Source organism: Tachysurus vachellii, chromosome 17, assembly GCF_030014155.1.
Source record: "Tachysurus vachellii isolate PV-2020 chromosome 17, HZAU_Pvac_v1, whole genome shotgun sequence".
NCBI classification, from domain to species: domain Eukaryota; kingdom Metazoa; phylum Chordata; class Actinopteri; order Siluriformes; family Bagridae; genus Tachysurus; species Tachysurus vachellii.
In genome coordinates, this window is record NC_083476.1 from 16838996 (window position 1) to 16851544 (window position 12549).

General features: G+C 38.8%; 1 protein-coding gene across 2 annotated transcripts in view; it reads right to left on the reverse strand.

The window, feature by feature from the left end:
• Positions 1-9324, reverse strand: part of ppp3ca (protein phosphatase 3, catalytic subunit, alpha isozyme) — a 42692-nt gene extending 33368 nt beyond the window's left edge. For both annotated transcript variants that reach the window (XM_060891475.1, XM_060891474.1), the window contains exon 1: positions 9020-9324. In XM_060891475.1, the coding sequence (XP_060747458.1) occupies positions 9020-9068 (49 nt within the window). In that variant the 5' untranslated portion in view covers positions 9069-9324. The remainder of the gene's footprint in view (positions 1-9019) is intronic.
• Positions 9325-12549: the final 3225 nt, after the last annotated feature.

A 12549-nucleotide genomic window follows, 5' to 3' on the forward strand; every position in this document is an offset into this window, starting at 1 on the left:
CCCAAACCGTCCCCCTACCTCCCCCACCTTTAACATTTCACAAACAACAAGGAATTCAAATGTAATTAATTGCCATTTTATGCTATGTCTAGCACAGGGAGGTATAAAATATTTTCATTGTCAAACAAAGGTTAATTAAACAAACAAACATGTTGGTTGCGAAATTATTTACCCCCTGGGTCAAAACTTGGTAGAACCACCTTTAGCTGCAATTAAAGCTGGCTGATGTCTATTCGCTTTGCATACCTAGATCCTGATATTTCTGCCCACTCTTCTTGGCAAAAGTGTTTGCATCTCTCTCTACCTCACCTTTTCAGTATTATGAGATATTTTTTGTTGCAACATTACAAAATGTGGAAAAGTTCAAGGTAGGAACACTTATGCTGCATCTGCACTGCATCACTATCTAAAACCTAATTTTTATGGTAATGCAGCCTACACAGCCAAAAGAAGGCGTATACTCTGCAACAAAATAAGTGCAATGCAAACATGAGATGCACAGTAAGGGGGCGGGAGGGGGTTCTGGGAACAGAGACTCAACGGCATCAACACAGAGTTAAATAATTCATGTTTGACTTGAGGGGGAAAAAGAAAGGCGTCTCAAGGACCTACTGGTGACATAATGGGCCCAGGATTAGTGTAGGATTTATACTGAGGGTGTGTGAGTGTGTGTGTTTATATTTTAATCAGGACAGGGGAGTAGCACATATAAATATATGTATTTTTACAAATGATTGTATTGTAAATATAGGCAAAAGTTTAGCATACTTTAGCATGGGACAGTTGTACATGGTGAGCTACTGTTAGCCTTACACTAAGAAAACTCATTACTGATTGCACATAGCAGAAATTAGCACTGTTGTAGCATCAGTGAATGTGCAAACAAGCTAGTTTCACATGACTCCTGTAGAAGTGTTTGCTAGCTTTCACCATATGTGGTTGTTAGAGCATATTTTTTAGGGGAAAGAAAGTAATAGAAATGGCCAAAATGAGCAAATTGGAGAAAAGGAGGAAATCTGAAGATTAAGATGAGGAATCAGTGACACCTATTGAGCATTTTGTTTACTTCATAATGCAAGACACAGAGAGAGAGAGAGAGAGAGAGAGAGAGAGAGAGAGAGAGAGAGAGAGAGAGAGAGAGAGATTAAAGGACAGATCTGGGAAGAAAAAGCAGCAGTTTAGCGCTCTGTCTCATGCAGTTCCAGAGGCACAAGCCTATAATGCCCATGTCCTGGAGACACACATACACACGCACGCACGCACGCACACACACACACACACACACATTATTTGTTAAATTATTTGACAGAGTGGAACATAATGAAGTGACATAATAGAACATACTGACATGAACATAATATGTGACATTAACCAGCATGACAAATATGGGTATTTTAGACTTAAAGTTTGATTTAACATGTTACATACATAGAAGCAGTATAATTAGTCATGTCTCAAATGAATTACATTTGAATGCCCATTTAATTAGGAACATCATGCAGTAAGCCAAGTATCATGTGGCAGGGCATAAAATCATACAAATACAGGTCAAGAGATTCAATTAATTATCACATAAACTTTAGTTTTTGACTGAAACCCTGCCTCTGGCTGGGTTTGTTTTGCCTGATGGACTTCTTCTCATTGTAGCAGAGACAGTGCCGCTCTTCTCCATGTAAAACGCTCAAGGTAATGCCACACAATGCCACACATTCCATGTCACTGTCAGTGCTGTACAGAGGATAGTCCAACACCCCAAAAATACCTGTTCATATGCTAGACTGATTTTCAGTAACAGAAATGTATATACAAAATGCTTACTGTCAGTAAACAATAACTGTCAGTGAGTATATATATATATATTACACATTAGCACCATAGAAATCAGCCTATCATGTCTTTGGACTGCATGAGGAAAACCACAAAACCATTTGTCCCCATACATCATACGCACACACACACACACACACACACACACACACACACACACACACACACACACACATTGTAAGCATTGTATGTATAGAATGGATACGTAAATGTGCCTGCCTCTCTGCCTTGATACCCTACAACTCTCAAGTAGACGTAAGACTATTTTGTTGTGTTCCTAGTACCTTTAATCTCAACCAGATTCAAATTACGGCAAACGTTCCATTTTTTCATGAAGGACATTACAAATAAATAAAGCTTAAATATTTAAATAAGATGTAAGTGTGATAAAACAGGTACGTCATATGGAGAGTAAGATGAAGCATTATGCATTGGTATCCTGAGAGTCATAGTTAAAATATTTATAGATGCATGGATTAGTTCTCAATTTGTATTCACCAATATTGACATAGTAAATAGAAAAAATATAGATTGTACTAGTACTATTGTATAGCTCTGTTATTACTGCTTTTATTGATGTTCTGTAATTGCTTCGGCAGTAACGTAAAGACTAGCAGTCATGACAATAAAGCAAACTAGGAAATGAAATATCGGAATAAGAGAACATGCAGGCTGCACTAGAGAAAGTGGTCACGCTTAAGAGCGCTCTAGCAGGCCGAGGCGGCTGACAGCAGCTTTGCTCCTTACTTACACCCAAAGCCGAGCTGTTGAAACTGCGGTGTGTGTTGCTGAGCAACAGCCATTGACTACTGGAGGGCGGCCAACACTGACACACTATACATTGTGATTGTGGAGTAAATCTTAAGTCTGCTCGTCTGCAGCTCCAACATCACTACCATAAGAATTACCTCATTAATATGAATTAATCTGGAACTATAAAACATAAGCTTAATTGAAACTAGCAGAACAGAGCTGACTAGTATTACTGGGCTGGAAGACCCAGGTCTTCCCTCTATTTCAAAGAAAAAATATATTAAAATATGGTTTAGATTTTACATCATATTAATTGCTATAAACATATGACATAGTGTGGATGGTTAAAGTGGAAGCTGTAGCTGATTTCTTTCAAGCTCAGGCTGTAGATTCATCAGTCTATCACTAATTTTGTGTGAGATGATTGCACTTTACTTTACTATCACCCCTAATGTTTGCATTATGGCTTTAGATCAGCCATGCATAACACCAGATATTAAGAAGAATCGTGTGAAATACAACAGTGGGTCCAATGAACACAAACAAATTCATTGGATTAATTGTCATATATGCAAATGGAAGCATCAGGGTGTAGGATAGAGCTCTGTTAACAGAGAGAAGTAGTCACGTTGATAGAACATTAAAAATAACTGAGCAAACCAGGTTGCATAACCACCTCCTTACTGTCTAACACATTAGCTGTGGCTGGATCAAGTGTAGGCCTACACAGACTGATCCTCTGCAGCTGGACATAAGAGGAAACATTAGCTCTGGCTGTTGCGGCTCATTTCTGTTGTTGTGTGATTGCATTAGGAAAGAACGAGATATACGCCTTAACACTTCTGGGAGCCAAAATCCACCAAGCTCTTTTGATTTATCTCCTTTGACAAATGTGGGTTGATCTGAGAGGAAAGTGACCCAAAAGTCAAGAGTTTAGAGCAAACAGTGCTAAAATAAGTGTCAGTAAAAACGAATGTTACTGTATCACACAGCATTACCTAGCAACGATAATCTCTATTTATTACCATTATTTTCTTAGAATGTTTCTGCTTCTCATTTTTTCGAGTAAGAGATGAGAAAAGACGTAAACCTCTCACATAAAAATAAAGATATTTTGCTAAATTAGCAAGCCCCAGTATGTAAATAAAGCCCAGTTCGAAACATATTTACAGGACAAGCAAGGGAAACAATTGCTTAGATCCTAAAAAATGATCACACAGATCCAAAAACATATCAATTATAAAAATGTAGGAACGTCTTTAAAATCACAATGAACAAAGAAACAGCTCAGAAGGCCATTAGGTCATTAGCATGTCCGTGACCTGTGTGAGTTTGTTTAAATATATGCAAATACAGTAATTGGCTGACCGATCAGGAGGTCATAAGACTAAAGGAGGGGAAAAATACGACGTCAAAACGAATAAGCAAAACATGTCTGAGATAACGACAAAGAACAAAAGGATGTACTGAATGTTAAGCCGAATGTTACGATAGCTCTTTTTTTTTAAACACTTTTAAGAAAACAGCTAAAGGATTTGATGCTTGGTGTGGAGCTCAGTATTACTAACTCAGCATTTTTAATGTAATGTCTGTAGAAACTTGTTTACATGGCATTACAATCCCTTAATGTAGATCTGAAATGGTTAACAACATGAGCATTAACACATCCCTTTAGACATGCAAAGGGTGCATGCATGAAGTGGCAGCTTGCAGTTAATCTAAACACAATCCATGCATGAAATGGCAATATGCTGGAGGCAAGAGAGCTGAGAGGACTGCGGTGTGTATGTGGCAGTGTGGTTCTGATGGTTTGGTGCTGGGGCAGGATGGTGATGAGTTTTGTTACTTGAGCTTCAAGGTTAACCTCTGTAAGCTATCTAAGTTTCTGCACCTGGTCAACTGTAAACACTGAATATTGCTATGTGCGTTCTTCTTTTTTGTTTTCCTCAACCCCTTTAGCCATGTTTTCATTTCATTTTCATGCTTCATCCCTGACGCTTACACATTTCTACTGTCCAGATTTCATCTCTCTCTGTCTCCTCTGTTTGCATAATATTTTCTCCACCATCCAGCATTTATGCTCCGTCTCGTTATGACTTTCCCCCAATGCATTTCATAGATCTCAGGGAAGTTTCATTATGTAAGAGAGCAGTGTGCAGTAAAACACTGCTGCGTATCAATGCTTAAATAATTCACCCGCACTGCTAAATAAAGCCATCCAGCGTATATCCTGCATGCAGATCACCCCAGCTCTCTCTGCCCTCTCAGCCTCCCAGACACTTATTATACCTTCCCATTCACCTCTTCACCATTCACCTCGGTGGTGCCTGCGAGAAGCAGACCCCGAACACGTGGACACGTCTCGTCTGTGTTCTTCTATATGGCTGTTTTGTACAGCTAATTTAGTATCAGATTACTCATAGTGTGTTTTACACACAACAGCTCACCGTATAATAGGTGGTTTGTCAGAGCCTAGCGCATTAGACAAGCCATTAGAGTGAATACTGGGTGAACATATCCATTCGGTTCCATTCAATCTCCTAGATTTGATTAGGCAAAACAGTTATAAAAGAAAAACGGATGAGACCATTTTGCTCATTAAAGCCTTGAAGCAAGTCGTGTCAGAATGATGTTTGTGAACAAGACATGCTTCAAGCTGTTGATCAAGTCTGACAAGAAAAAAATGTCTTATAGCTTTCTATGTAGGACAGTTTCCTCTGAAGACATGGATATACTTGATACACTATAAAAACTTTAATTAATGGTGTATGTTCAAGCTTATAGTCATGGTGTCAGAACATACACTAATGTCGATTATGTTTTATTTATACCATCAAACAGAGGTTTACAGTAACGACCGTGAGTCCAAATTAAAGCAAAATGTATACCTTTGTTTTGTTTGCTATTTGGTTGGATTTGGTTTCAGGCTGAAAAAGTAAAAAATAAAAATACCCTACGTATAAACATCTTCCATTTATTCTTGAGAAATATGATTTGATTAAAGCAAATTAAACTTTGCATACTGTACGTTAAGTGAAAACACATTTGGAATTTTTTAAGGAAATATCTAAGACCCTGCCAGGACTAACACAGTTAATGCCCTAGAATCAAACTCTGTAAAGTAGGCTGCTCAGAAACATCCTTTTGGGACACCAATATGTGGCTAAGTGGCATCTACAGCACACTAAACTCCTGTCATCATACTAGGACATTTATTACAGGGGCTGGAAAAGTGAAGCCAGCCTCTGACCTAAATGAAACCAGGTGCTAGTGTGAAATAATATTACTGTGACATATGACACAGCTAAGCTGCCTTTAGAGGAACTGAATGTCCACCTGAATGTTCTGTAAGTAACCCCCTGTTTCATATATACAGTATATATATATATATATATATACTGTATATATGTATATATATATATATCACACACTGGGACAACTTAGACTCACCAACCCACCTACCTACATCCAGAGAGATACTACAAAGACAAATAAGAATCCAAACCATTACACCATGTTGTCATTTAACTCATCATTATAATGATTATATTTAAGATCGCAGTATTTAGTTAATAGTATAAGTTAATAACATGTTAATAATTTATTAAGCTTTAGATTCGTTAATTACATAAATTAACTCATTACAAGGGGGGGCACGGTGGCTTAGTGGTTAGCACGTTCGCCTCACACCTCCAGGGTCGGGGTTCGATTCCCGCCTCCACCTTGTGTGTGGGGAGTTTGCATGTTCTCCCCGTGCCTTGGGGGTTTCCTCCGGGTACTCCGGTTTCCTCCCCCAGTCCAAAGACATGCATGGTAGGTTGATTGGCATCTGGAAAATTGTCCCTAGTGTGTGATTGCGTGAGTGAATGAGAGTGTGTGTGTGTGTGTGTGTGTGCCCTGCAATGGTGTGTGTGTGTGTGTGTGTGTGCCCTGCAATCCGTCCAGGGTGTATCCTGCCTTGATGCCCGATGACGCCTGAGATAGGCACAGGCTCCCCGTGACCCGAGGTAGTTCGGATAAGCGGTAGAAGATGAATGAACTCATTACAAGGATCACATTTTAAAGTCTTTTTAACCCGTTAGATTCAAGTTGTCAGTCACTTTGTCATAAAACTATGATAATTAAATAATAACTAATAAACATTACTAAATAAATAAAAACTATGAGAGCTTCCAAACTAGTTGATAAGCAGCTCTACCATTTTTCACATCATTATATATGACTTTTTTTTTAAATAAAAATATACTAGACACCAATGGACTTTATTAAGAAAGGTTATACACTCGTTGTGTATATATTTGCACACATAAAACCATTGTGAGCTACTGATTCATCAATGATGAATAGATTGCAAACATGCAGCATGTATTTTTGAAAAATAATATATTACCCATTAACCTATATTCCAAAGGACAGGTGCACAGCGTCCCTGAGAATAAAAGCTTTTGTCTGCACAAACAGAAAACAAACATGTACTATGAATGTTGTCAAAAATACTTGTCACACATATAAAAGTGGCAATGCATGGAGCAGTAAAGATCTTTATGATTTATTGACGAGGCAATATAATCTATTCTTTTCAATTGTCTTAATCACCGAAGTTGTTACTAAAAGCTATTATTGACGCAGTTGCTCGTGATAAAATATTTTAATTTCCCACAAAGCATCATGTGTGGTGTAGAGGTAGAGTTTAGGAGTGTGTTAACACACACTCAATCTATTGGTGAAACTGATCTACAATAGTGCATTCCCACCGATCCAGCTGTAAGGCATGCAGGGAGGAAACAGTCAGTGGCTTGTCACAGTGACTGTGTGGACGTTCTGTTAAGCTGTGCTGAGTGAATATCCTGAGGTCTGTGTGTGGGTGCAGACCACCATGACTCACTACTTTTAGTGACTGTGTCTCTACAAATAAGTCTTGTTAAGGTTACTTTGGCTTCCTGAATGGATTTCTTATTGTTTCCTTTTTTCCACAGTCTCACAAACCATAACAATGAAACAAAAATATTGATTTTCTTTGTTATAGTAGATGAACTTGCACCTTTGGCTACACAGCAGCAGACTGAAATCTTTTCATCATACCTTTTATAGAGACCTTAAGACGAGACCATAGCACGGAAACTATGTTAAAATGCAGAATATTGCAAACTGGGATTATACAGCATATGTGAAATCCCATGAACGAGGAACAGATGTAGGTGTAATGAGCAGTCTATGCCAAAGCAGAGCCAAAACTCTTGTGAACCAATCAGGAGGCTGGGATTTTGCTGAACAGACTACTCAAACTTCTTTTTTATAATCATGCTCATGTCTGAAATCTAATGCAAAATATGAAATTAGGATTTGCTTGTGTCAGTATTAAAGGACCAGTGTAAAGGTGTCCCTGTTGGTGCATTGCTGCATCTTTTGAAATATGCTTAATGTCCTTCTGCAGGTCAGTGCCAATTTATTTTTGGCAGTACAAGCCTCAATTAACACTAGAATATTTGGCTCATAAAACATAACAGATGCCATGAGCTTAAATGCCAAAGGAATTTTGCTCTACATTGCAGAGTCATTCTGAAAATGACTTCAGAATTTTGTAGACCAATCAACTGTAAAAAACATAGATATGTCTGTAGCTGGTACACACTGACGTACAGACACCAGAATTCGTATCAGTGTACACAAGAATTCCTGTCAGTGGCAATATAGCCAGCATGAACTACAAGAGTTTCTCAAATAAAAATCAGCCTTGTGGTCATGGTCTATGAAATATTACACGGTCATCAGCCAGGCACACAGTGCATTCATTCAAACACATCATTTAAACACAAGGGAATTGTAACACACACCCCAACCGATCAGATTCAAAATGTCTCATGATAGACTGCATTATGTTTACAGGGTGTACAAGCCATTATATCATAGACCAACGTTTATATGAAGGCAGCTTTTTTCAGGGATCACGTGACCCTCATGCTGGAATCCCCCCTCCCACTCCTGTCCAAGATGATCAAACACACCGCTAGAACACTTGTGCCAGTGGAAAGAATTGTGATCTTAGATGTTCCTTATTTCTGTGCACACGATGGATTGTGTGTGTATATCCAGCATTCGTCCTTTACCACCGTGCCAAACGCAATCCTGCTGCATCACCACCGCCTCCTCAGAAAGTGCCTGCCTCATCCATCCATCCATCCATCGCTCATCACTGTAAATTAGATCAGACTAAACTACACATCCTGCAACTCGAATCCCTCCACACATAATAATAATCTGACTCCCTTTCGGCGCCCACGAACATAAGCCGATCAGAGAAAATGCCATTATCAGACATATGCATCATCCGGCGATCGTATGGCGCGGCCGATTGGATTTAAAACGACGCCCCCGTCGCTCGCCAGTACGCGCATTATTAATCCCAGCTCGAAACACATTGTGATGAAATTACACTTACATTTCACTACCCGATCGGTGGCGTTGAGGACCATGTCGGCGTTAGACATCTTCCTGTGCGGCTGATGTCTCCGGGAGAACGGTTATTGTTCTTCCTCGCAGAGGAAGTGGCTTAGGCTCGGTGTGCTGGCGCGGTGGCGAGCTGCGGGTGCTGCAGTGGCATCACCTTGGACACTCTGTCCGGCTCTCAGCAACGCCGCTGGAAAGGACTACGCCACTATCCAGCTAAAGATTCGAGCTAAACAAGAAATGGGTGGATGCTGCTGCTGAGGCTGAGCTGAGGATGCTGCTGCTGCTGCTGATGCTGCTGCCGTGATGTGGGGGAGGATGGAGGGAGCGGATGGGGAGGGGGCTAGAGAGAGAGAGAGAGAGAGAGAGAGAGAGAGAGAGAGATTGGGAGAGCCATGAAGAGGGGAGAGGGGAACTCCCACGCACCCATATGAAGGGGCTGCTTAATGCTGCCATCAGGTGGATGTGAAGTGGGGTTTCCCGTGAACAAGACACGCCATGTTTGCTAATCAATATCCATTTGACGCAAGAGTCTTTGGAAACCCTCTACCCTCCTGTCGTGCAACGTTTTGACGATGATGATGACGATGATGATGATGATGATGATTATTATTATTATCAGGCAACAATAAATAAACAAATCAAAATGAAAACGTTATAGATGCCCATTATTCAGCCTCAGGATCTAGTATCTGATGTAGGTCATGCAACTAGGAGTATTCTGTTTGGTCATGCTGTTTAATAAAATCTGTTTGTTTGGGAAAAGGCAAGGATTTCCTTTAGTGACGCCCCAACGGTGACTAACAGCCTGTCAATCAACGTGCATTTGGCTCAGTGAAGCCATCCATAATGAAAGTATAAATAACAAACGTTCCTCGTGTGCAGAATACTGATTCCAATTAAACATTTTATTTTTGCATACTTTTAATACTGATATTTGGGTTAACAAGGAGCTTTTGCTTTGAAATCTGGACATCATTGTTGCTGCATTCACACAGTCAGCCACAGTATAAAAGTCTAAGAGCATAGACTAGCAGTGCAAATCATATTTCTAAAGAGGAAGAATAGTGTGCATCCAAAATGTACACTTTCAGTACAGTGCTGCTTTAGTGGTCTTAGTGGATGTTGGTCACACTTGTGGTCACAATATTAAAATGCCTCTATGCTCTAACTTAAAATATGAATATGATAGTGTTTAAAAGCACCCACAGACTAACACACTGATTTCAAAGAACTGATGTAGATACAACTATTATGACCTCTAGAGTGCTATATGAAGACAAAATGGATTTTAAATGAAGTAAATAATAATAATTAAATATTAAAGGAAAAAGTATAGTCACTTTATGCTGTTGGGGCATTTTCTGCCATTGTTTAGGCCTGATTTAACACCCTTAGAACTGCTTCAGGGTTATGACTATGATATATATTGCCATATGATATGTATATATATATACATATCATATGGCAATATTGTTTGAATACACTGTAAACACAGAATACAGTATTTACACTGGTCAGTGCTGTTTCTGTTTATTGTCTTTTGTGTATTGTCTTTTGTCTAATGTCTTGTATTTTTTGTTTGCCTGCACTGTCTTTTTTATTTATTTATTATTTTGTCCTGCACTGTTTGCACCAGGTTGCACAGATGCACTTTATGTATCTAGGACTACTTACTAAGTCCTTAGCTCTGTATTTGTTCTATGTAGCACCATGATCCTAGAGAAACGTTGTCTCATTTCACTGTGTGCTCAACAGCTATATATGGTTTAAATGACAATAAAAGCTTCTCGACATGACTTGACTTGATATATAAACAATGGCAGAAAATGGCCCTACAGCATAAATTGACTACAAAATATTGATACAAATACCTAATTTAAAACCCATTTTGTCTTCATATAGCACTCTAGAGGTCATGATAGTTTTGTATATATATATATATATATATATATATATATATATATATATATATATATATATATATATATATATATATATGTGTGTGTGTGTGTGTGTGTGTGTATATATATATTTCAACTACTCACTTCAACTGAAAAGTTAGACTGCTAGATGTAATACATAGTTTTGCCTCAAGAGGTCTCCCAATAACTATTAAACAGTATACCTACTGCTTTCAGCCACCAGCTAATATATACCAGAGAGAGAGGTCCTAAATGTCCAAAAAGTCCTGTAGGTGTTCAACTGGGTTGAGATCTCACTACTGTGAAGGCTATAGCATTTGACATTTGATTGTCCTTGATGTCCTGTTGATGTGGGCAGAGCTGAATGAGACCTCTCCCATTAAGCTAGAAATGTTTCATCATAGGATAATCAGACAGAAGTTTGTATTGATTTGCAGTAACTTTTCCTTCTAATGGGAAAAAAACAATTGCAGCTATATTTTTAACAGAGACATTGATTATTAATTTAATGACTCACCTGATGTTTGTTCTCATCTATCTCACTTGGCTTGGTTTCATTTGATGACTTTTGCTTGCCATGTGAAGAAAGCCTAATAATCTTGTTGCCTACATCTGCTAAAGGGCAAAATAATTATGTCTTATAGTCCAGTCATTTCTAGATGCTTTTTAGTGCAAGCAATTTATAGCATGTAGGGTTTACACGGAACTTGCAGCTATCCTGAATAGTTTGCGAATATAGGAACATCTACTGTATATGGCAATATATCAGTTCTACATTTGACAGATTCCCTTAAAAACCCCTAGAATCGTCTTTTGCCACTCAAACACTGCATGTTTTTCAAACTGAAACAGCTCCTATGTGCCTATTTCTGAGAATCTGGACATAACTGTGCTTGTCTCCAGTCAAAGGTTAACCTGGATCTTGTGTAGGCAGGATATGTATTGACTCTTTTTCTCTACTTTCCCCTAAACTGCATCTATTCCCTAAAGGTTTGATCCAAACCTAGTGCCAGAAATCTATTGACTATACAAATCAGAGCACAATAAGAATTTTTATCTATTCATTTGATTAACTGAAATATATTTGGATTTGTAATAATAAACCTATCACATTCTCTTGTCTCTGAAAGAATAGCCTCAGAACTGATTCGAAGGTGCTCAGAAATTCACCCTCTGTTCCTTTGGAGATGTGACACAGAGAACTATGAAAACCAAATTGCACCGGGGTGTGATATTTGAGCTGCATCATCTGCAACGTTGCACCCAATCTATCCTCTTTTTGTCTGCCAATTAGTACATATCGCATTTATACAGTAGGTGTTGGAAGAAGATGTTCTTTCAAGCAGCATCTGTGGCTCAGATGGTGCCACGTCAGAATATTTTCACCTGTGAGCTGTACAAGTTTTTTTTACACTCCATTTACTCCAAATTTGGTCAGATCCCACCCACAAGCTAGTTCTCCTCCAACCAGAGCATGTGAAGGTGACTGCGTGAATCCACAAAGACACTGAAGTAAGAGCTGTAAACTTTTTCTTTTTCAGTACAGACAGTGATGATACCTTATTTCAATCTTTATGCATTCTGTTGCTTCAACACG